This window comes from Takifugu rubripes, chromosome 15 (assembly GCF_901000725.2).
Source record: "Takifugu rubripes chromosome 15, fTakRub1.2, whole genome shotgun sequence".
NCBI lineage: Eukaryota > Metazoa > Chordata > Actinopteri > Tetraodontiformes > Tetraodontidae > Takifugu > Takifugu rubripes.
The window spans coordinates 16,282,620-16,305,125 of record NC_042299.1 but is presented as its reverse complement, the minus strand read 5'-3'; the positions used below and the strand labels follow the sequence as shown (position 1 = coordinate 16,305,125).

The following is a 22,506-nucleotide window of genomic DNA, read 5'->3' as shown; positions in this document are numbered from 1 at the left end:
TAGGGTTAGGGTTAGAGGGTTAGGGTTAGGGCGGCCTCATTAACAGGGTTAGGGTTAGGGCGGCCTCATTAACAGTCCCGTTTATTGGTTAATGGCCTTGGAATAAAAGTGAAGCCACTCTTAATGCTCCGCTAACCAACACTGGAATAAATCTGACCATCTCAGGTGCACAATCCCAGGCCTGGGGCGGCCAGAGGAGCCCCCAAGCCCTGGTTGGTGCCCCCAAGCCCTGGTTGGTGCCCCCAAGCCCTGGTTGGTGCCCCTCAGGGCACCAGTCTGCAGCCTCTTTAGGATTCTGAGTCAGAACATTATTGCCTCTATAGAAGAGACGAAGGTGACCAGCCCGAGATCAAAGCAGGAAACCAGGGAGGAAACCAGGGAGGAAACCAGGAAGGAAACCAGGGAGGAAACCAGGAAGGAAACCAGGAAGGAAACCAGGGAGGAAACCAGTGAGGAAACCAGTGAGGAAACCAGGAAGGAAACCAGTGAGGAAACCAGGAAGGAAACCAGGGAGGAAACCAGGAAGGAAACCAGTGAGGACACCAGGAAGGAAACCAGTGAGGACACCAGGAAGGAAACCGGGGCGACCGGGGGGGGCGACTGGGAGGAGGCGACCGGGGGGGGCGACTGGGAGGAGGCGACCGGGGGGGGCGACCGGGGGGGGGTGACCGGGGGGGGGGCGAGGCCACGAGCTGCTCACGACTCCCAACAGCGACACAAAGCTAAAAAAGAAGCGACGCCACCTCTCCAGGACAGAATTAACACTTTATTTTCAATACATTGTAAAAAAAAAAAAGAAAAAAGAAAAAGAAAATATACAGGACTGTAAACCAAAAATGCAATAAAACGGCTTCTAACATCGCAAAAAAGTACAGTTAATCTCTTTGTTGTGAACAGTGTAACAGAGGGAATGATGGTTTCCTTTTCTTCGAACGGGGGCACTTTTGGGGCGGGGGGGCATTTAGCATTTAGCCCCCAGTTAGCATCAACACAACAAGAACATGAAACAGACATGAGACTATTTACAACAGGGAGCGTTTTCCTTGTTCTGTTAAAACTCTTCCTAGCTAACGTGGCGAACACATCACAACGCAAACACCCACAGCTGAACACGGATGTACGGAGGTCGAGTGCACGTGTGTGCACGTGTGTGCACGTGTGAGCACGTGTGAGCGGATCAGCAGGAGCGTCGCAATATGAAAAAGATAAAAAGTTCAATGTCCGTGTTTTCCCGCGCCGCCGGCTCCAGCTCATCTTCTCCGTCCTGCTGCCTTCTTGCGACCCTGACAACGGTTTGAGTTTAAAAGCTGCGCTTTAATGCACAGATTCCATATTGCTGGGCAGGTGTGCACGTACCTTGGGCGTAGGCTCCTCCTCCTGCTCCTCCCCCTCCTCCTCCTCCTCTTCAGAGTCGTCCTTAGCCACCGCTGCCTTGGACCTCCCCCCACGCCTGGAGCAACAGGAAGATGACTGAGTGTCCCGGTGCTGCACGGCCCAGAACCCCCCCCCCCCACGGACGGTTTTATGGCAACACTAGTCACCTCCCACAGGGCGACCCAGGGTCAGGGTTAGGGTTAGGGGTCAGGGTTAGGGGTCAGGGTTAGGGGTCAGGGTTAGAGGGTTAATGTCAGGGTTAGGGGTCAGGGTTAGAGGGTTAATGTCAGGGTTAGGGGTCAGGGTTAGAGGGTTAATGTCAGGGTTAGGGGTCAGGGTTAATGTCAGGGTTAGGGGTCAGGGTTAATGTCAGGGTTAGGGGTCAGATTAGGGGTTAATGTCAGGGTTAGGGGTCAGGGTGTTAGGGTTAATGTCAGGGTTAATGTCAGGGTTAGGGGTCAGGGTTAGAGGGTTAATGTCAGGGTTAGGGGTCAGATTAGGGGTTAATGTCAGGGTTAGGGGTCAGGGTGTTAGGGTTAATGTCAGGGTTAGGGGTCAGGGTTAATGTCAGGGTTAGGGGTCAGGGTTAGGGTCAGGGTTAGAGGGTTAATGTCAGGGTTAGGGGTCAGGATGTTAGGGTTAATGTCAGGGTTAGAGGGTTAATGTCAGGGTTAGGGGTCAGGGTTAGGGTCAGGGTTAGAGGGTTAATGTCAGGGTTAGGGGTCAGGGTTAGAGGGTTAATGTCAGGGTTAGGGGTCAGGGTTAATGTCAGGGTTAGGGGTCAGGGTTAGAGGGTTAATGTCAGGGTTAGAGGGTTAATGTCAGGGTTAGGGGTCAGATTAGGGGTTAGGGGTCAGGGTCAGGGTTAATGTCAGGGTTAGAGGGTTAATGTCAGGGTTAGGGGTCAGATTAGGGGTTAGGGGTCAGGCACACGAGATGATGATGAAGGTCCGGTGAGGTTTCACCATCACTGGAAACGGCTCAGCCCTGCTAGCATCACCTGGTGCTGCAGACGCCACAACAGCCCAAACACGCATTCATGGCGTGCGGATCAGACGGGTGTGGGCCGTGCTGGGCGGCGGGCCGGCCAGTTACGCCTATGCAAGTGCACGTCCTGAAACAGGACTGCGACCCGGTCTGAGAGCTCCGGGCCCGGAGCCTTGCTGCTCAGCGCCGCAGCGACTTACGCTGGTTTCTTGGCCGCTGGCTGAGCTGATTTGGGAGGACGTCCTCGCCGCTTCTGTGGCGTCGACTCTGTTGGGTCCAGCCTGGGGAGGAAAACAGGCACGAGACCATCATGGTGTTAGGAGGCTGCTGACCACACCCCCTCGGTAGTGCTGTTGTCATGGTGAATGGGCGTTTACCCCTGCGACCTCCGTGGTGTCCTGGTCTGCCTTCCTCCCTTGGTCTTCACCTCCATATTTTCACTGCTCCTGTCGTCTTCATCCTCGTCGTTCTCTGCTTCCTCCTCCCCTCGCTCCTCTTCCTCCTCCTCCTCCTCCTCCTCTGGTGGAGGAGCCGCCTTCTTTCTTCCCCTTTTCCCCTTGGTGGGCGTGTCCTGGCTGGCGGTGGCAGACTTGGGCGGCCGGCCCCTGCGGGCCTTTTTGGGCGGGCTGTTCTGTTCGTCCTCCGGGCGATTGTCTTCGTCCCACTGGTCCTCAGAGTCGCCCGCCGAGGTGGTGTTGGCGGCTGCCTTCTTGCGTCCCCGCTTCGGCTTGCTCTCCGCGTCCTCGCTGGACGCCACGCCACGTTTGCGACCGCGCGGCTTTTCAATATCCTGCAAAATAACTGAAATCAAGTTCTTGTGCTTGTAAAGAATCGTGGAGATGAAATGAATGTGTGGCAGATCCAGTGGTCAGCAGCAGTGCCCGTCATCACAGCAGGGTTACCACGGCGATAGCGGGACTTTAGTCACACATGCTGGTGCCGTCTAGGTTTGAAACCTGAAGGACATCAGGAGGCTCCAGGACCGGTCAGATACCTTGTCGGTGCCGTCTGCTCTCTTCATGGTGATGTCTTCGTTTTCACTCTGATCCATTTCTGCACTGTCGTGCCTGAAAAAGACGTTTGAATCAGACGTCAGAACCGAAGAGCGACCACTCGCTGACCCGTCTAACTGGGCTGAGAAGTGAAGGGTTCCTGGTTCGAGTCCTGGTGCAGGTAGTGGGGGCCAGAACACCTTCACACCTTGCTGCAGGTACCCTTGAGCAAGGTACCGAACCCACCAAGGCTCATCTGGGGCCCTGTGATGAACTGGCGAGTGGCTGAGCCATCACCATTTGTGCCCCCCCCCCCCCGTAAGGTCAGTTTGTCTCTGTCTCCCCCCACTGAAGGCTGGTACCTGGTCTTGCTGCGCTGCGGAGAGCCCGGGTTCGATGAGGAGTCTTCGTTGCTGGCGGTTTCCATTCGAAAGGCTTTACTCTGGAGCTGCTTCCCCGCCGAGGCCAGCGGCTTATTCACCGCCCCCAGAACATTCGCCGACTTGGGCTGGACGAGGAAAAGGTTTTTACTTGGACTCGTTTGGTCCAGAACAACTCGCATCACTCTGAGCAGGTCGACTCACCTTTCCTGGCGTGAAGAATGGCTTCATCTCCGGTGGGAGATAATTTTTGGTGTTGTTGAAATTCTAAAACAGGGAAAAATCAGAGATTGATTCAGTTGCAAATGTGAAGCAAACCTCAAGAGAGAGGTGAAGATTGTGAGGGGGGGTTCTACCAGTTTGTTAAAATTCAGCTAAAAGTGCACAAACAAGTGCAAAATTCAGCTAAAAGTGCACAAACAAGTGCAAAATTCTCCTAAAAGTGCACAAACAAGTGCAAAATTCAGCTAAAAGTGCACAAACAAGTGCAAAATTCAGCTAAAAGTGCACAAACAAGTGCAAAATTCTCCTAAAAGTGCACAAACAAGTGCAAAATTCAGCTAAAAGTGCACAAACAAGTGCAAAATTCAGCTAAAAGTGCACAAACAAGTGCAAAATTCTCCTAAAAGTGCACAAACAAGTGCAAAGTTCAGCTAAAAGTGCACAAACAAGTGCAAAATTATCCTAACTGTGCACAAACAAGTGCAAAATTCTCCTAAAAGTGCACAAACAAGTGCAAAATTCAGCTAAAAGTGCACAAACAAGTGCAAAATTCTCCTAAAAGTGCACAAACAAGTGCAAAATTCAGCTAAAAGTGCACAAACAAGTGCAAAATTCAGCTAAAAGTGCACAAACAAGTGCAAAATTCTCCTAAAAGTGCACAAACAAGTGCAAAATTCAGCTAAAAGTGCACAAACAAGTGCAAAATTCAGCTAAAAGTGCACAAACAAGTGCAAAATTCTCCTAAAAGTGCACAAACAAGTGCAAAGTTCAGCTAAAAGTGCACAAACAAGTGCAAAATTATCCTAACTGTGCACAAACAAGTGCAAAATTCTCCTAAAAGTGCACAAACAAGTGCAAAATTCAGCTAAAAGTGCACAAACAAGTGCAAAATTCAGCTAAAAGTGCACGAACAAGTGCAAAATTCTCCTAAAAGTGCACAAACAAGTGCAAAATTCAGCTAAAAGTGCACAAACAAGTGCAAAATTCTCCTAAAAGTGCACAAACAAGTGCAAAATTCAGCTAAAAGTGCACAAACAAGTGCAAAATTCAGCTAAAAGTGCACAAACAAGTGCAAAGTTCAGCTAAAAGTGCACAAACAAGTGCAAAATTATCCTAAATGTGCACAAACAAGTGCAAAATTCACCTAAATGTGCACAAACAAGTGCAAAATTCACCTAAAAGTGCACAAACAAGTGCAAAATTCTAAAAGTGCAGGATAAGCAGAGGAGAAAGGGCCTCCGAGACGCATGACAGACCAACCTTGTCAGGTTTGGTGAAGGAGCGGGAGGGCAGCACCGGGTCTTTGGGGGACTCCAGACTGTAGGTGGTGCTTTTGGACATGATGATGTGCATGGCCACGTCACACACCGTGTACAGTTTCTGCTCGGAACAGAAAAACGCAACATCGGCAAATTTATTTGTAGCGCCATTTATTTGTAGCGCCAACATCAGACCCGGCGTTACCTCGTTGGTTTTCGGGTCGGTGGGGGCCTGGGCATCTTTAGTCTGCTTGATATTTTCCACCATTTTCCTGATGAAGGCGTGGCTGTTGTTCTCATTCTTGGCCATGATAATCTCAAGAACAAACCACAGAGCTCTGCGAGCAATTAATTAATTAATTAGCATATAAATACAAATTCCTAAAGCTTGAAAAATAAAATAAAATCAAGGCAGTAAAAAAGGAAAATCTCAGGATGACACTGAGTATTCCTAACAGCCGAGTTCAGGACTTACTCTTTGATGTCTTTGAGCTGCTCGATGTCTGACACTTTGATGTAGTCCGGGTCGTGTGCCAGGAGGTGGATGGCGTAGGGCACCACGTACTCGGGCAGCAGAGACAGCAGCTTGTCTGTTGGCAAAGACGCGGAGTATTAGAAGCTCCTCACAACAGAGCTGGAGGAGCTCACTGTCCAGAGCAGGGATAATCAGGAGCTCCATCAGAACAAGCTCTGTTTCACAGAAGTAGATCAAAGATCAGAGGGTTTACCACTGAGGGCGGCGTGCTGTTTCAGGTACTCTCTGCGGATGTTCACATTCTTCACCAAACACTGGCGAGCGTGGGCCCTCCGCTCCTTTACGGGGTCCTTGGCACACAGAGCGAACACGGCCATGTATTCCAGAGGCAAACGCAGGCGACACAACCCCCGGTGGAGCTTCTGGGAGAAACACTGTCGCACCTGGTAGCACTCGTCCTGGACAGGAAGACAACGGTGAGCGGAAACAGACGCCTGGAGCTGCTGAAGACGACGGGGGGGCTCTTACGTTGATGACCAGGGAACAGAGTTGGTACTGCTCCAGCGTGATGATTTCATGATAGCACGGCTCCTGTGCCAGCTTCAGCAGCGCGCACGCTGCTGCCAGACGCAACCGCGACATGTCGGGTTTACTGAGGGAGGAGAGGCAGAACATCGGGCACCAGAAACATCATTGTGGTTTGACACGACGACGATCCTTCGACAGAGTCAAGCCATGCGGGCTTTGTGGCCCACCTCATTTTGCCCTGCTCAGTCAGGTCTCCATCGCTGTGCAGAATGGCCGTCAGCATCCTCAGGGTGGAGTTTCCTGACTTACTCTGGTTGTTCTTCACTCCAAGTAGCCACCTCACCATCAGCTTGATGCCCTGGATCTAAGCACAAACACACCTGCGTTAATTCAACCCCCCAATCGGAGATTCCAGTTAAACACAATTGAAGGAAGTCATCGAATGTCACATGTACGAGATGCCAAGACGGAGTTCTGACCTTAGCCAGAGTTTCTGGAGACACCTCATCATCAGGAACCCATAGTTTGGTTGTCTTCTTACCTGGCATCTATCCACAACACAGACAACACCGTCAGTCCCTTGTGCAACCACACGGCCAATTAAATGCAAAGTGTTTAGTGACGTCAGGGCAATGCTGTTCTGTGAAAAGGTGGCTGAGTAATCAGTAGAAGCCCTGCCTCTCCTTAGCAGATGAGTGTACCCTGTCATTCATGAGGAGATCCTTCACAATGAAGTTGGCAACTAGAGATTTGAGCGGCGCAGCAAACTGCTCCGGGGCCAGCTGTGCTAGATGTCCTAAGGTGGTCAAAGGAGTGATGAGCTGCTCCATGTTAGTAGTATCCAGGCCCTTGTGTAGAGGCTGGAGAGGAAGAAACAACATAGGGTGCTTAGTCTTTTTAGTTGAGGGCTCTTCAGTATTTGGAAAGAACCCTGTGGAATTGACTGACCTCAAAGATCTGAGCAAAGTGTGTGTCTCTGTTGGTGAACATGGCGTTGATGCAGTGGATGGCATACTTGGCCTGGCGAGGTGGGCCTCTCTTAGCCTTGGCCTGCAGTACCGGCAGCAAGACACTAGGGGGAGCAGATGAGACGGTGATTGTGAGGTAGGAAAATAAATGAGGATCGTTCCGGCGGCCTGCAAACAGTGAAGCATACGATTTGATGTGAGGGAAACTCTCTTCCATCTTGCTTCCTGTGTTCTTGAAGATCTGCAGTGCTGCCTCTGCAACCTTTTCATCATCCATCTTCAGACAACCCAATAGGGACTCGAAGGTCTCCGCAGAGTGGAACGACACTGGGTGTGTAAAAGACAGCACCTGTGTGGGATAAAAGAAGAGCCGAATGTTTCCAATCACAGTCACCCGAACCATCATCAAAAAGAAGCAGGTGTGCTCAAAAAAGGACCCGATTGTCACGATTGTTCACTTCCTGCCTTCACTCAATAAAACGAAGGCAGGAAAGAGCAAGAACGAATATTTTTTCCTTAAACAAAATTGAGTTGAATGTGACTCTCTTCTTTTTACCTTCAGGAGCTCCAGCCCGGCTCTGATGGCCTCGTCGGTTGGAACGCCCTCCTCTTCGTCATCAGCGGTTCCATCTATAGATTTGTTAACCTGTTTTATCAAAGCACTGATGGGAAAGAATAAAGAGACAGGAACAGGTCAAAGGTCGGCATCGCCGGTGTGTTGTTAAACCTCTGGGTTTGTTCCCACCTGATAGACTCTGTGTCGATGTGTACAGGAGCGATTCTCTCCAACAGAAACTTCACCATTTCCAGGAAGGGATTGCTGGGCTGTTTGGGGCTGCCAAGTTTCTTTGTAATGTCCCTCTGAAAGTGACAAATGCACTTTTAAAATAGTCTCCCCCCCAAAGACACCCTCACCTATTCTCTCGTTCCATTCGAGTTGCCTGAGGTCACAAAAGTATGAAAAACATGCAAGGACATGTTGGGTGAGGTCAATTTCCAGCAATCTAGAGTAATAATTAATCTGTTGTTTTAATTTACCAAGTGAATAGTGTGGAAATGACAGATTCTACAGCTCGGGGTGTCAAACTCCGCGTGCTTCCACCCTCTTAAGGGCCGGAGGTGTGACAGCAAACGCCGAGGTGGGAGGCTTTCAAAGGAAAGTGGTGCGATTGCCACCTTCTCATCACCTCGACCCGGCCCAGAGCATCAGATTTCAGGTCGTTTTCCAGTTCAGGATGCTGATGTCACCCACAACTCTGCAATGATTGGGTCATTTTCAGAACTCACCACGCAGATTTCCGCCTGCTTGCAGGAGCACGATGGGCTGACCAAAGTCTCCAGCTGATCCCTGATGCGCTCGTCGTCATCCAGAACCTGAGCCAGCTTTTTCACGAAGTCCTGGGCCTTCCCAGGATCCGGCAGGTTCCCTGCAGCAACAGGGCAGGTGAAGCTGTCACACCACAGATCGGATGATGCCTAGCTGATTAAAGCAATCAAGCTATTTCCATTTGGACTTTGTTGGCCGATTGAAACGAGCTCTTACTTGTGATCACCATGACCTTAGCAAAGACGGCCTTGCTGGATGCTTCAGACTGCAGATAAACAGAAGCATGAGAAGCTGGAGGCATGTGTGTGCCAACTCAGCTTTCTTTCAGCTGCTTACCTTTGGTTTTTTGATCAACTCCAGCAGGTCTTTAACGTGTTGTCGCAGCAGATTTTGGCACTTCCACATCTCATTCAAAGCTCTGAGAGGATCCAAATAAAGGGCTTCAGTTCTGACGCTCACAGGTCAACAATTGTGATTGTGTCGGGACACCGAGAGGACGTACTTGACAGCGTTTGTGTCCAGGGTAGCGTACAGATAGTAAAGACACTTCATTCTCTCGGCCGTTTCCAGGTTGTGAGGGACCATGTACTGGGCGAAGACCCGCTCCACCAGTAGCCTGTGAGCACACAGGCAGATCTTAACAAAAGCAGCATCCTGAATGACTCTTTTTAAACCACTGTTCAGGAGGGGGAACGAGAATAAAAGAATGACGAGACGACGCAGGATTACAGATGTGGCATTTTTTCAGTGACACGATATAATGTTAATAAATCTATGATTCAATCGATTTTACTTTGGGCTACATGTATGAGCATCATCTCCCCAAAACTGCAGTGTGTGTGTGCGCGTGCGTGGGTGTGTGTGTGTGTGCACGTGCGTGTGCTTGAGGGGTAAAAATAAACTGAATTTTCCTCTTGGGAGCAGACTGGTTCCCCACCACTGCAGAGATTGTGAGACCAGCTCAGACGCTGCATTCAGGCGTCCGATGGTGATATTGTTGTGCGTCATTAGTGCGACTGCTTTGTCGGCTTTGTCTGGACACGATGGCCCCACACCGCACTTCACTCACACTTCCAGCTCAGTGAGGAAAGTGGCAACGCAGCGTGCTGTTTGGCTGCTCGAGGATTGAAAAATGCCCCGATGCCCTGTGGCAACTGTGAGCGCTCAAACAGGATCTCATCTATATTGATAGCGTCTTGCTGCACTCTGCTTGGATAAGCACTGAATGAAACAACCGAGTGGATGGTACGGCCGTGAGACTGGTGGGAAGAGCAGAGGGAGAAGCTTATCAGACCTGTCATCAATGCTGTTCTGGTAGTAGATGTGGAGAAGCTTGTCTTTAATCCAGGAAATCTGTTTGGAGGCCTCCCTCCCCCCTTCGCCCTGCAGGGAATACTTCCTGTAGACCGACGCCAGGCCCATCATGGCCTCCTTCCGCACACGCCACTGATGTCAGGGGACAGGACAAAACAATTAGTCAAATCGTAACTTTGTGAGCGACTTTAAGGACTGTATACTCCCCCACAAAAGATCCACTTTATAATAACAGTTGAGCAATAAAAGACCTAACCTACAAACTGAGAAAGAACCTAAGACATCTCCACACTTCCACTTACTCTTTTGTCCAATGTTCTTTCCTTTACAAAATTGAGCAAGGCATCATTGACTAAGGACAAGTCTTTTTTGGCAGCAGTTACGATAGACACTATGACATCATGGCGGATGGCCTCCTCTGGGTCATGTGATCGGACCCTCAGGAATTCTGGAGAGAAAGCATAAAGACCAGAAATGAATTATTCGTCACTTGCACCTAAAAGAGCTCTAACCAGCCTTCAGTCACAGCTTCCAGAGGAGACATGCCTGAAATGTCCACCGGTTACCTGTGAGGTCTTTGGCCAGGTCAGGGTGGTTCATCAGACAGTGACTGGCAAACTTTACACACTCCAGTCTGATAGGAACATGGATGTCGTTAAACCTTTGGGGAAGAGAAATACTGTTAACACTGGTAATAAGAGACCCATTATTCATTCATTTATGCTGCCTTTGAGAGGATATAACGACACTCACCTGCCCAAGTAACATTGCCAGAGTGGTTTGTTCTGAGCAGCCAGCTCAGAATCCTTGGCCCCAAACATCTTAGCTAGTAGCTTCACCACCTGCAGCCTCTCGTCGTTGTCATTACTCTGCAGACACAACAGCAAACAGGTAGGACGCACGGCTCGTTTGCTCCGAGAGCTTTAATGAGCTACACTAGCATCACTCTTGTTTTTCCACAGCCACAACTGCAGTAACTGTGATGGACAAAGTCACAGGAAGGTGAGTGGCAGGAAGAGCAGAGAAGCATCGAGGAAGAAGCATCGAGGAAGAAGAGGAAGAAGCATCGAGGAAGAAGCACCGAGGAAGAAGCATCGAGGAAGAAGAGGAAGAAGCATCGAGGAAGAAGCACCGAGGAAGAAGCATCGAGGAAGAAGCACCGAGGAAGAAGAGGAAGAAGCACCGAGGAAGAAGCATCGAGGAAGAAGCACCGAGGAAGAAGAGGAAGAAGCACCGAGGAAGAAGAGGAAGAAGCACCGAGGAAGAAGCACCGAGGAAGAAGAGGAAGAAGCACCGAGGAAGAAGCACCGAGGAAGAAGAGGAAGAAGCATCGAGGAAGAAGCACCGAGGAAGAAGCACCGAGGAAGAAGCACCGAGGAAGAAGCACCGAGGAAGAAGCATCGAGGAAGAAGCATCGAGGGAGAAGCATCGAGGAAGTAGAGGAAGAAGCATCGAGGAAGAAGCATCGAGGAAGAAGCATCGAGGAAGAAGCATCGAGGAAGAAGCATCGAGGGAGAAGCATCGAGGGAGAAGCATCGAGGGAGAAGCATCGAGGAAGAAGAGGAAGAAGCATCGAGGAAGAAGCACCGAGGAAGAAGCATCGAGGAAGAAGCACCGAGGAAGAAGAGGAAGAAGCATCGAGGAAGAAGCACCGAGGAAGAAGCACCGAGGAAGAAGCATCGAGGAAGAAGCATCGAGGAAGAAGCATCGAGGAAGAAGAGGAAGAAGCATCGAGGAAGAAGCACCGAGGAAGAAGAGGAAGAAGCATCGAGGAAGAAGCACCGAGGAAGAAGAGGAAGAAGCATCGAGGAAGAAGCACCGAGGAAGAAGCATCGAGGGAGAAGCATCGAGGAAGAAGAGGAAGAAGCATCGAGGAAGAAGCACCGAGGAAGAAGCATCGAGGAAGAAGCACCGAGGAAGAAGAGGAAGAAGCATCGAGGAAGAAGCACCGAGGAAGAAGCACCGAGGAAGAAGCATCGAGGGAGAAGAGGAAGAAGCATCGAGGAAGAAGCATCGAGGGAGAAGCACCGAGGAAGAAGAGGAAGAAGCATCGAGGAAGAAGCATCGAGGAAGAAGAGGAAGAAGCATCGAGGAAGTAGAGGTAGAAGCATCGAGGGAGAAGCATCGAGGAAGAAGCATCGAGGAAGAAGCATCGAGGGAGAAGCATCGAGGAAGTAGAGGAAGAAGCATCGAGGAAGAAGCACCGAGGAAGAAGCATCGAGGGAGAAGCATCGAGGGAGAAGCATCGAGGAAGAAGAGGAAGAAGCATCGAGGAAGAAGAGGAAGAAGCATCGAGGAAGAAGCACCGAGGAAGAAGCATCGAGGGAGAAGCATCGAGGAAGTAGAGGAAGAAGCATCGAGGAAGAAGAGGAAGAAGCATCGAGGAAGTAGAGGTAGAAGCATCGAGGAAGAAGAGGAAGAAGCATCGAGGAAGTAGAGGTAGAAGCATCGAGGGAGAAGAGGAAGAAGCATCGAGGAAGAAGCACCGAGGAAGAAGCATCGAGGGAGAAGCATCGAGGAGAGAACAGAGGTGACAACGATGACAAGAGAATAGCTCAGAGGATGAGAGAGAGATGGGGGACTCTAGAGGGAGGAGATTGCCTTGCAGCCATTATTTTGAGGAGCTGGTGGTGGTCCACACTCCACCAGAAGAGCTAATGAGCATTATCCATCAGCAGGAAGGGTTCGGGTTAGCATGGCCCCCTGCTTCGTCTCTCCAGCCAAATAAAGAAACCTGCAGAGTAACTAAACTGTGCCGTTCTGGGGGTTATATAGTTTATATATATATATATATATATATATATATATATATATATATATCGTATTTTCCGGACTATAAGCCGCTACCTTTTCCCTACACTTTAAACACTGCGGCTTATCCTACGGTGCAGCTTATTTATGTACTTTTTCTATCGGCCGCTAGGGGCGCTCGAGCAGAAAAGTTACTGCCGCGTCACAGCCACTGTTTGAAGAGAAAAGCAAAGGTAGTGTAGCGTGTTGGGGAGGGTCAGTGTGGGAAGTTCCCAGCATGCTTTGTGGCAGTGTGTCTGTGGGTTCAGGTTGGTGTTAACCCTGTTTTTGTTCGTTGTAAATGTTATCTTTTGCAACTTTCAATGTTAGTGTTCTCTTTATTGAGTTCTGGTTGTTGATGTATTTAATTACTGTTTTAATTACTGTTTGCACCTGCACACCATAAGCCAGGTTGTGTGTGTGATTGAAGACCTCCCTTCGTTGACGTGTCTTTGGTTCAGTGTTTAATAAAGTTGCTGCAGAAAAAGCTGGCAGAAGTTTCAAAGCAGGTTATAGACAGGTGCGGCGTATAGTCTGGAGGTATATATTATTATATATAGGTCTGAGAATCTGGCCTGAGCATCCAGCTCTCAGTGAACCTCTGCTGGACACAGTTGATGCTTACACCAGTAACTGATGGGTCCATCTAAATAATACGAATCATCATCGTGCAAATTACACCAAATTACAATCAAGGAAACGAGGATTTAGCAACATGATACCTTCAGTTTAAATTCCAGCTGTGGCAGCACTGACAGCAGCAGGTGGCTGTCGATGTTGTAAAGCTCCAGAATGAGGTCAAAAACGTGTTCGGAGAGGTCGCTGACCGAAGTCTTGCCCAGCATCAGCACCTGGTTGAAAAACTGAGAGAAACCGCAGCGATTACTCTTCAACTTTAAGACCGTCATGTGTGGCAGATCAGACGTTTCTGGCATCTGCTGCCGTCAAACATCCACAAAAATAATCATTTGAAATATACATTACAGGATGTAAAAAAAAAGTCTTACATTGGTGATGTAGGGTTCAATGGCCTGAGCGGTTCTCTTCAGCAGAGCTTTGGCCAGGTCATACGCCTGTTTATTCAAATTCTAGATGGAGAGAATAAACATCAGGTTCTTTTCATGTGTGGAAACAGAAGGATAAAATGAAATGGCAAAAAGATTGTTGTTTTTTTATTCATCGGAGCACGTTTCCTGCAGGACGTCGCTGTACCGAATGTGACCTGCAGGGGTCGCAATGAATTGCAGGTTATGGAACACGAACTTGGCTCCTCAGCATTGGGGAGCAGCTTCTCCTTCAAAGGCTCAAACTGGGAATCTTCACACTGATATCTGAACATTACTGTACCTTGTGTGCAGGCACCAGGTTGACCAACACTGTGTCCAACAGCTCCTGAGAAACAGTGTCTCCTTCACAGATGATGGAGCTCATCAGATCCACCATATGCATGTGCACCTTCTGGTTATGGCCATTGCTAGCAAAGTGAGAAGAGCATCATTCAACAATGACGCACATCGGTGTGTAGATCAACCTAAGCTAATTAATCAGGCATTCTTTACTGTCTTCTACAGGTTCTTTTTAAATGTATGAATGAATTTAAGATAGCACAGACGTGCTGAGTGTCAGTGATGATCAAGCATTAAAAGTCTCCTTCCTTCCACCATCTCCAACATAAAGCCAAGCTCTTGACATTTTTCATAGATAACAGTGAAAACATGAAGCCACACACATTTGTGGCCATAACCTTGGCACACACCAGTGCCATTTTGTTTCACTGGCCGAGATCCAACTTCTTTACTGCAGAATTTAACCCTCCAGGTTGTGTACGTTTGAACAGAGCGGCGTGGAGGGAAAAGGGGGCAAAAGAAGAGGAAGAACTGGACTGCTGCTGCTGCTGTGCAGTTCCAGGATGCAGCTGCAGATTAAGGTGCTATGGGAGGCTCAGGGGCCTTTTTCTGACGGACAGAACGGCAAGCCCAAAGGGACAAGGTGAAAAAACGTGAAAGAGTAAAGGCGGAGCGGGCAAAGAAGCCCTGTAAGACAGCAGGAAACAGGAAGACAGGACAGGCGGCGGGGGGGCTTTGACAGAAACACTTACTTGATGACTTGGAAGAGCGTTCTGTAAAGCTGGGTGAAGATCTCATTGCTGTCTTCAAGCTCAAAACAAATATTGTAGGATTTCACCCAGGCGATGTTCTAAAACACGGAGAGAAAATATCAGAGTGTGTCGACTGATCACGCCGCTCCCGGAAGTAAATATTGCAAGATCAGGCTAACGCCAAGGGTTTCCCTTCACTTACTGTGGCGCTCTAAATGTTGGGCTGATTTCTAACATCAGTTCTGCACCACAGAGCCGACGGACTCTGAGCTGCACCGCGCAGATTTAATATAATATTATACATATAATAATATTGAAGCACAAACACACATCTAAACTGCAGCCGACTACAAGCCGCAGGTGGTGAGACCTTTATGATTTAAATGCTTAATGACCAAAGACAGCAACATGCTGCTTCCTTTAACTTCAAAGCTGCTTCGTCAGCATTTCTTGGTGTGTTATCATGACGAGGGTGTGGACATGAAGCCAAAAAGACTGTTAAACAATTAAACTAGCGGCTCCTCGGCACCCTCCAGTCGCTCTTCCACCCCTCTGTCTTGTGCTGCCAGAGCGCCCCCTGGGGGTCCTAAATATCCATTCACATTCAGGAAACTTTATCCTGGTTGAGTGATGAAAGAAATGGTAAAAATCCATAAATAATCCGCATCGCCCTACAAGCTGCAGGGGACAACGCGTGGGAAACAGTAGCGGCCTATAGTGCAGGATGCTAACGCTAACAAAGCCTCCTTTAAATATACAACGTGTTCATTTATGTATGAATCCATATTGTCACAGTAACATGAGGATTAGACAGATGAGTGGAAGGACTGTCTGGGGATGAGGGACAGCAGATGTGGCTGGATGTAGGTCAGCCGTTGGGATTTGGAATCATTATCTATTCTTTAATGGGTAACAAGTGATCCAAAAGAGTCTTGTTTATTTCAGAGGATGTGTTATAAACTCTTAAATGCCCTAAACTATTTATTACCCCCCCCCCCCCCCCCAAATGCCACTGTGCAGCCCAGCTGGACAGCAGGCTGACGTACCTCGAGGAGATAGAAGTATCTGTTGAACTGGGCACTTTTGGTGTCCTCCAGTCCTTTCAGCTGTCTTGTGATGAACATGAAAATGTCCTGGAAACAAGGGAGAGGCTCACTGAGAAGGGTTAGGGTCAGGGGTCAGGGGTCAGGGAGTCATGAAACCCACCATGGACGCCCCAACACATTCTGACGGTGAGGAAGGTACCTTGAGCTTATCCGGGGAGGTGTATGGTGCCTCTGGGGCGTATATCCTGAAGATATCAGCCAGGCAGCAGGCCACCAGCAGACGCACGTCCTTGTCCGGGTGTTTCAGAAAGAAATCAGAAGCCAGATGGAGAGCCAGGTTCAGGTACAGCTCCTTCTCTTCCTCAGAATCTTGATCCATGTCCATGAAGGTCTTTACAACCATCTAGAAGCGTGTGGCAGCAGCAACAAAGGTCACCCTTAAAAAGGCCTCTGTAAATCGGCTCTCAAACAACAGGTCTCTCATTTGAAGAGGAGGGTTTTTATTTCCAGGAAGTCACATCTTTAATCACAATGGAAATTCTTTCATTTATTGACGTTTACTTCCAGACAGATGCCATTAAGCAGCAGAAGGGGAGAGAAAAGTCCAACTGACCTTCAGCCTGCGGACCATCTCCTCCTTGGAGATTTTGTCAGAGATCTCCTTGACCCCTGGGGGGTAGGTCACCTTCCCATCTGTGACTCGAGCTTTAGAGTGAGCCATCCTCTTCAGCTCTGCTCTGCCTGCAAAGGAGCGCAGAGAAGATCACCAGCGGCACCAGCGGTGGAGGCCAGGGCAGAAGGTGCGAGGAGGAAACAGCCCCGCGCTCCACCTTCCAGCACCACCTCAAGTCAGTGTTGCCATGGAGATTAACAGACGCTGTTAATCCCATCATGTTTAGAGACGTAACCGTTTGAGAGCAGCATGAAGGTGGCGGCGGAGCCTGTGGCCGTACGAGCACGTCGGCCGTCCAAGGATGGTGGGAGGAGCCACGCGAGGACGCGCCTCCTGGACAGGAGACGGCAGAGCAGCAGCGCCCGGCAGAGCAGCAGCACCCGGCAGAGCAGCAGCGCCCGGCAGAGCAGCAGCGCCCGGCAGAGCAGCGCCCGGCAGAGCAGCGCCCGGCAGAGCAGCGCCCGGCAGAGCAGCAGCGCCCGGCAGAGCAGCAGCGCCCGGCAGAGCAGCGCCCGGCAGAGCAGCGCCCGGCAGAGCAGCGCCCGGCAGAGCAGCGCCCGGCAGAGCAGCGCCCGGCAGAGCAGCGCCCGGCAGAGCAGCGCCCGGCAGAGCAGCGCCCGGCAGAGCAGCAGAGCAGCAGCGCCCGGCGCAGCAGCGGCGCCCGGCAGAGCAGCGGCGCCCGGCAGAGCAGCAGCGCCCGGCAGAGCAGCGCCCCTGGTTCAGAGCTCCGCCAGGTGCGTGAGCTGGCTCAGACAGGAAGCTCCTCCTCCTTTAGGGTGGCGCAGCGGAGACTGGAGATGAGCGCCAAGAGCTGCTCCCCACCTTTAACGGACCAGAACCAGGAGCCCAAAAAGCATCTCCTCAAACAGAGACGCAGTCCAACCTCAAAAACCAAATAAACTGGAGACTGCGCACTGCTGACTGTTACCATGGCAACGTGCCCACTTTGCCAACTCCGGGTTTGTGTGGAATGTAAAGAAGACGCACAGCGAGAAAACGGCCGGAACAAAATCACTGGACCGTTATAGCAGCTCCTTCATGACCAGGCGGTGCGTTTTATTACACCTTTACACACGTGTGATAAGGCCAGCAGGAGGCCAGCAGCAGCTACAGTAGCATTAGCAGCTACAGTAGCATTAGCAGCAGCAGCTACAGTAGCATTAGCAGCTACAGTAGCATTAGCAGCTACAGTAGCAGCAGCAGCTACAGTAGCATTAGCAGCTACAGTAGCATTAGCAGCAGCAGCAGCTACAGCAGCAGCAGCTACAGTAGCATTAGCAGTAGCAGCAACAGTAGCTACAGCAGCAGCAGCTACAGCAGCAGCAGCTACAGTAGCATTAGCAGCAGCAGCAACAGTAGCTACAGCAGCTACAACAGCAGCAGCAGCTACAGCAGCAGCAGCTACAGTAGCATTAGCAGTAGCAGCAGCAGCTACAGCAGCATTAGCATTAGCAGCAGCTACAGCAGCAGCAGCTGCAACAGCAGCAGCAGCAGCAGCTCCAGCAGCAGCAGCTACAGCAGCAGCAGCTACAGCAGCTCCAGCAGCAGCAGTAGCAGCAGCTACAGCAGCAGCAGCAGCTACAGCAGCAGCTACAGCAGCAGCAGCTCCAGCAGCAGCAGTAGTAGCAGCTACAGCAGCAGCAGCTACAGCAGCAGCAGCAGCTACAGCAGCAGCAGCTCCAGCAGCAGCAGTAGTAGCAGCTACAGCAGCAGCAGCTCCAGCAGCAGCAGCAGCAGCTCCAGCAGCAGCAGCAGTAGCAGCTACAGCAGCAGCAGCTACAGCAGCAGCAGCAGCTACAGCAGCAGCAGCTCCAGCAGCAGCTACAGCAGCAGCAGCAGCTCCAGCAGCAGCAGCAGTAGCAGCTACAGCAGCAGCAGCAGCAGCTACAGCAGCTCCAGCAGCAGCAGCAGTAGCAGCTACAGCAGCAGTAGCAGCTCCAGCAGCAGCAGCAGTAGCAGCTACAGCAGCAGCAGCAGTAGCAGCAGCTACAGCAGCAGCAGCAGCAGCTACAGCAGCAGCAGCTCCAGCAGCAGTAGCAGCTACAGCAGCAGCAGCAGCAGCTACAGCAGCAGCAGCTCCAGCAGCAGCAGCAGTAGCAGCTCCAGCAGCAGCAGCAGTCGCTCCAGCAGCAGCAGCAGTCGCAGCTACAGCAGCAGCAGCAGTAGCAGCTACAGCAGCAGCAGCAGTAGCAGCTACAGCAGCAGCAGCACCAGCAGAGCAGCAGCAGCTCCAGCAGCAGCAGCAGTAGCAGCTACAGCAGCAGCAGCAGCAGCTACAGCAGCTCCAGCAGCAGCAGCAGTAGCAGCTACAGCAGCAGTAGCAGCTCCAGCAGCAGCAGCAGTAGCAGCTACAGCAGCAGCAGCAGTAGCAGCTACAGCAGCAGCAGCAGTAGCAGCTACAGCAGCAGCAGCAGCAGCAGTAGCAGCTACAGCAGCAGCAGCACCAGCAGCAGCAGCAGCAGCTCCAGCAGCAGCAGCAGCAGCAGTAGCAGCAGCAGCAGCTACAGCAGCATTAGCTACAGCAGCAGCATTAGCAGCAGCAGCTACAGTAGCAGCAGCTACAGCAGCATTAGCTACAGCAGCAGCATTAGCAGCAGCAGCTACAGTAGCATTAGCAGCTACAGTAGCATTAGCAGCAGCAGCTACAGTAGCATTAGCAGCTACAGTAGCATTAGCAGGCGTCCTCTCTGAAGACTCCTTTCACCATGAACCCAAAGCCAGAACTCTTCTCCTGCTCGTTTCCATGTCAACACACCCGGTCAGCTCCGCCCACAGCGGCCGTTGGCTGGACACGCCCCCAGCGGGGCAGCTCGGCCCCCCCCCCCACAGCTGCTGCCGCGTCTCTCTGACCCTCAGTGGAAGCACAGAAGTTCTGGACCCGTCTAAGGGAGCCTGATGTTTGGGCTCCGTCCATCCTGGATTATTCAAGTCCAAGCTGCAGGGAATGTCCGTGCTCTCTAACCCGCCCCTGGTTGGTCCTGGTTAGTCCTGGTTAGTCCTGGTTGGTCCTGGTTAGTCCTGGTTGGTCGTGGTTAGTCCTGGTTGGTCGTGGTTAGTCCTGGTTGGTCCTTGTTGGTCGTGGTTAGTCCTGGTTGGTCGTGGTTGGTCCTGGTTAGTCCTTGTTGGTCGTGGTTAGTCCTGGTTGGTCCTGGTTAGTCCTGGTTGGTCGTGGTTAGTCCTGGTTGGTCCTGGTTGGTCGTGGTTAGTCCTGGTTGGTCCTGGTTGGTCCTGGTTAGTCCTTGTTGGTCCTGGTTAGTCCTGGTTGGTCGTGGTTAGTCCTGGTTGGTCGTGGTTGGTCGTGGTTAGTCCTGGTTGGTCATGGTTGGTCATGGTTGGTCGTGGTTGGTCGTGGTTAGTCCTGGTTGGTCGTGGTTAGTCGTGGTTAGTCCTGGTTGGTCATGGTTGGTCATGGTTGGTCGTGGTTAGTCCTGGTTGGTGCCGATCCCCAGCTGCTCCCCCTCATCTGTGATTTATCACACCACAACACCTTCAGCCTCCTCAGCCAGTCGGAACGCCGACACCGGCTGGTGGTTGGACGTGGACCCAACGACCTCTTCTGTGCACGCACACACAAAACCCAAGTATCACGTGGGTTAGGGTGGGTTCATGGGTTAGAGTGGGTTCATGGGTGGGTTAGAGTGGGTTCATGGGTGGGTTAGAGTGGGTTAGAGTGGGTTCATGGGTGGGTTAGAGTGGGTTCATGGGTGGGTTAGGGTGGGTTCATGAGTCCAGCCATCCACCCACCCATCAGGAGCTAACCCTAACCCTAACTCTAACCCTAACTCTAACCCTAACCCTCTAACCCTAACCCTCTAACCCTAACCCTAACTCTAACCCTACCTCTAACCCTCTAACCCTAACCCTAACTCTAACCCTAACCCTGACCCTCTAACCCTAACCCTGACCCTCTAACCCTAACCCTCTAACCCTGACCCTCTAACCCTAACTCTAACTCTAACCCTCTAACCCTACCTCTAACTCTAACTCTAACTCTAACCCTAACTCTAACCCTAACCCTACCTCTAACCCTAACCCTAACCCATCAGGAGCTAACCCCTAACTCTAACCCTAACCCTACCTCTAACCCTGACCCTCTAACCCTACCTCTAACCCCTAACTCTAACCCTCTAACCCTAACCCTGACCCTAACCCATCAGGAGCTAACCCTAACCCTCTAACCCTAACTCTAACCCTAACTCTAACTCTAACCCTAACCGTAACCCTAACTCTAACCCTAACCCTAACCCTACCTCTAACCCCTAACTCTAACCCTAACCCTAACCCTAACCCATCAGGAGCTAACCCTAACCCTAACCCTAACCCTAACTCTAACCCATCAGGAGCTAACCCTAACCCTAACTCTAACCCTACCTCTAACCCTAACCCATCAGGAGCTAACCCTAACCCTAACCCTAACTCTAACCCTAACCCTAACCCATCAGGAGCTAACCCTCTAACCCTAACTCTAACTCTAACCCTGACCCTCTAACCCTAACCCTGACCCTCTAACCCTACCTCTAACCCTAACCCTAACCCATCAGGAGCTAACCCTCTAACCCTAACTCTAACTCTAACCCTAACCCTAACCCATCAGGAGCTAACCCTAACCCTAACTCTAACTCTAACCCTCCAGGTTTGGGTTGAAGAGCTGCAGCAGCCGATCTTCCCAAGTCGACGTGTTTCTGGGTTCTGATGGCGGCTGATTCACAAACCCTGACCCACACAGGAGATCCGGGTCACTTGTGGGAGACCTCAGAGGTTCGGGGGAAATACTCCGCTGATTATTGACAACATATCATCTCAAAGAGGTTCTAGGGCTCGGTTCTGCAGCACCGAACTCTAGAACCTCTGGCAAGTGTTGGATCTCAGAGGTGAGAAGAGGAACAAGCTGAATGGAAGAGTAGAAACTTCTCAAAGCCGGATCAACTCATCTGGGGTTCTGATGGAGAACCGGGTAAAAGCAACCATCAAAGCTCGGAACCTGCTTCTTCAATCAAAGCGCTGCTGTGCCGAGTCCTGCGTGTCAGAGGTGCACATGGTTCATGGTGAGATGCCCTTTGAGACCAACTTCACTGTCGGCAAATGTTCGTAGAGGATCCTGAAGACGCGCAGCGGCCAGAAGGTTCCGATGACCCGGAGCCGCTGATGCGCGTCAGTGTGGCCGAAGATCGGGCAGGGATCGCTGCATGATGCTGGCTGCTGTTGTTCTGGTCCTGCCCGGGCTGCTTGGACCCTAAAGGAACCCTGTCCTGCAGCGTTGCTGGGGCTAACCTCGCTAGCAGCTAGCGCCTGACGCTAATGTTAGCTAATGTTAGCAGCAGCCATCAGTGACAAGAGGGCGGACAGAGCAGCTCCGAACCCGCAGCAGGAATTCAGTCACAAATTCAAGCCCGGCGGCCGTTTCCCCAGATGTGCTCGGATCCCACGAGCGGATCCCACGAGCGGATCCCACGAGCGGGACCAGGTCAACCACCGCGAAGAAGCGCACACGGCTACCGAGAACAGAGGCGAGCGAGGCGGGCAGCGCTCCGCCGATCGGCGCTGAAACCCGGCGGAGCCGCTCCGGACCCCCCCGGAACCTCCCCGGAACCCCCCCCCGGCGTCGCCCGAGAACAATTGCAGCCCCAAACCTGGCGGCGCCCACGCGGATTCTTACCTGTTCCGATGAATTGTGCTCAATCGCGTCCTCCTCTGCAGCTCTCTTTCCCCTCCGCGCTCCAAAATGGCGCCAATATGTGTCGCTTTCGTGCCCGCGGGTCCGAGCCGTGCACGTGCTTGGAGCGCCACCTATGGGCCATCATCTCCCAGCAGATCATGATGCAAAGATGCTGCTTTATCTTCAGGCCTAAATTGTTGATTGATCCGAAATATTTTTGAGTTTGTGTAAAAGTAGCGGAAGAAATGAATCTTACAGATTTGCATTGATGTTATTTTTATTTACATCTCATCACACTGACTACTGCAGCGCCAGTATTAAAGTAGAAGTATTGTAGTTTTCAACCGTATGCGGATTGGCGAAGTATGTGCAATAATACAGTTGAAATGATCTAAAAACATCAGTCAGATCCTGCCT

At 51.2% G+C, this 22,506-nt stretch overlaps 1 protein-coding gene across 1 annotated transcript; it reads right to left on the bottom strand.

Annotated features, from left to right (window-relative positions):
• Positions 1-746: 746 nt before the first annotated feature.
• LOC115252593 (sister chromatid cohesion protein PDS5 homolog B-like) lies at positions 747-22,343 on the bottom strand. The gene is made up of 35 exons (XM_029848001.1): positions 22,090-22,343; positions 16,374-16,501; positions 15,960-16,163; positions 15,761-15,847; positions 14,715-14,812; positions 13,964-14,090; positions 13,624-13,704; positions 13,339-13,479; positions 10,580-10,695; positions 10,393-10,487; positions 10,129-10,274; positions 9,807-9,958; positions 9,015-9,128; positions 8,849-8,930; positions 8,729-8,777; positions 8,473-8,612; positions 7,931-8,046; positions 7,742-7,847; positions 7,374-7,534; positions 7,166-7,289; positions 6,919-7,077; positions 6,697-6,765; positions 6,445-6,581; positions 6,218-6,341; positions 5,943-6,147; positions 5,690-5,804; positions 5,420-5,552; positions 5,216-5,335; positions 3,938-4,000; positions 3,716-3,861; positions 3,356-3,428; positions 2,739-3,151; positions 2,562-2,642; positions 1,357-1,450; positions 747-1,283 (listed from the first exon to the last, which is right to left on the bottom strand). Exons 2-35 carry the CDS (start codon positions 16,479-16,481, stop codon positions 1,251-1,253), a joined length of 4,212 nt encoding a protein of 1,403 aa, XP_029703861.1. The 5' UTR covers positions 16,482-16,501; positions 22,090-22,343; the 3' UTR covers positions 747-1,250.
• Positions 22,344-22,506: the final 163 nt, after the last annotated feature.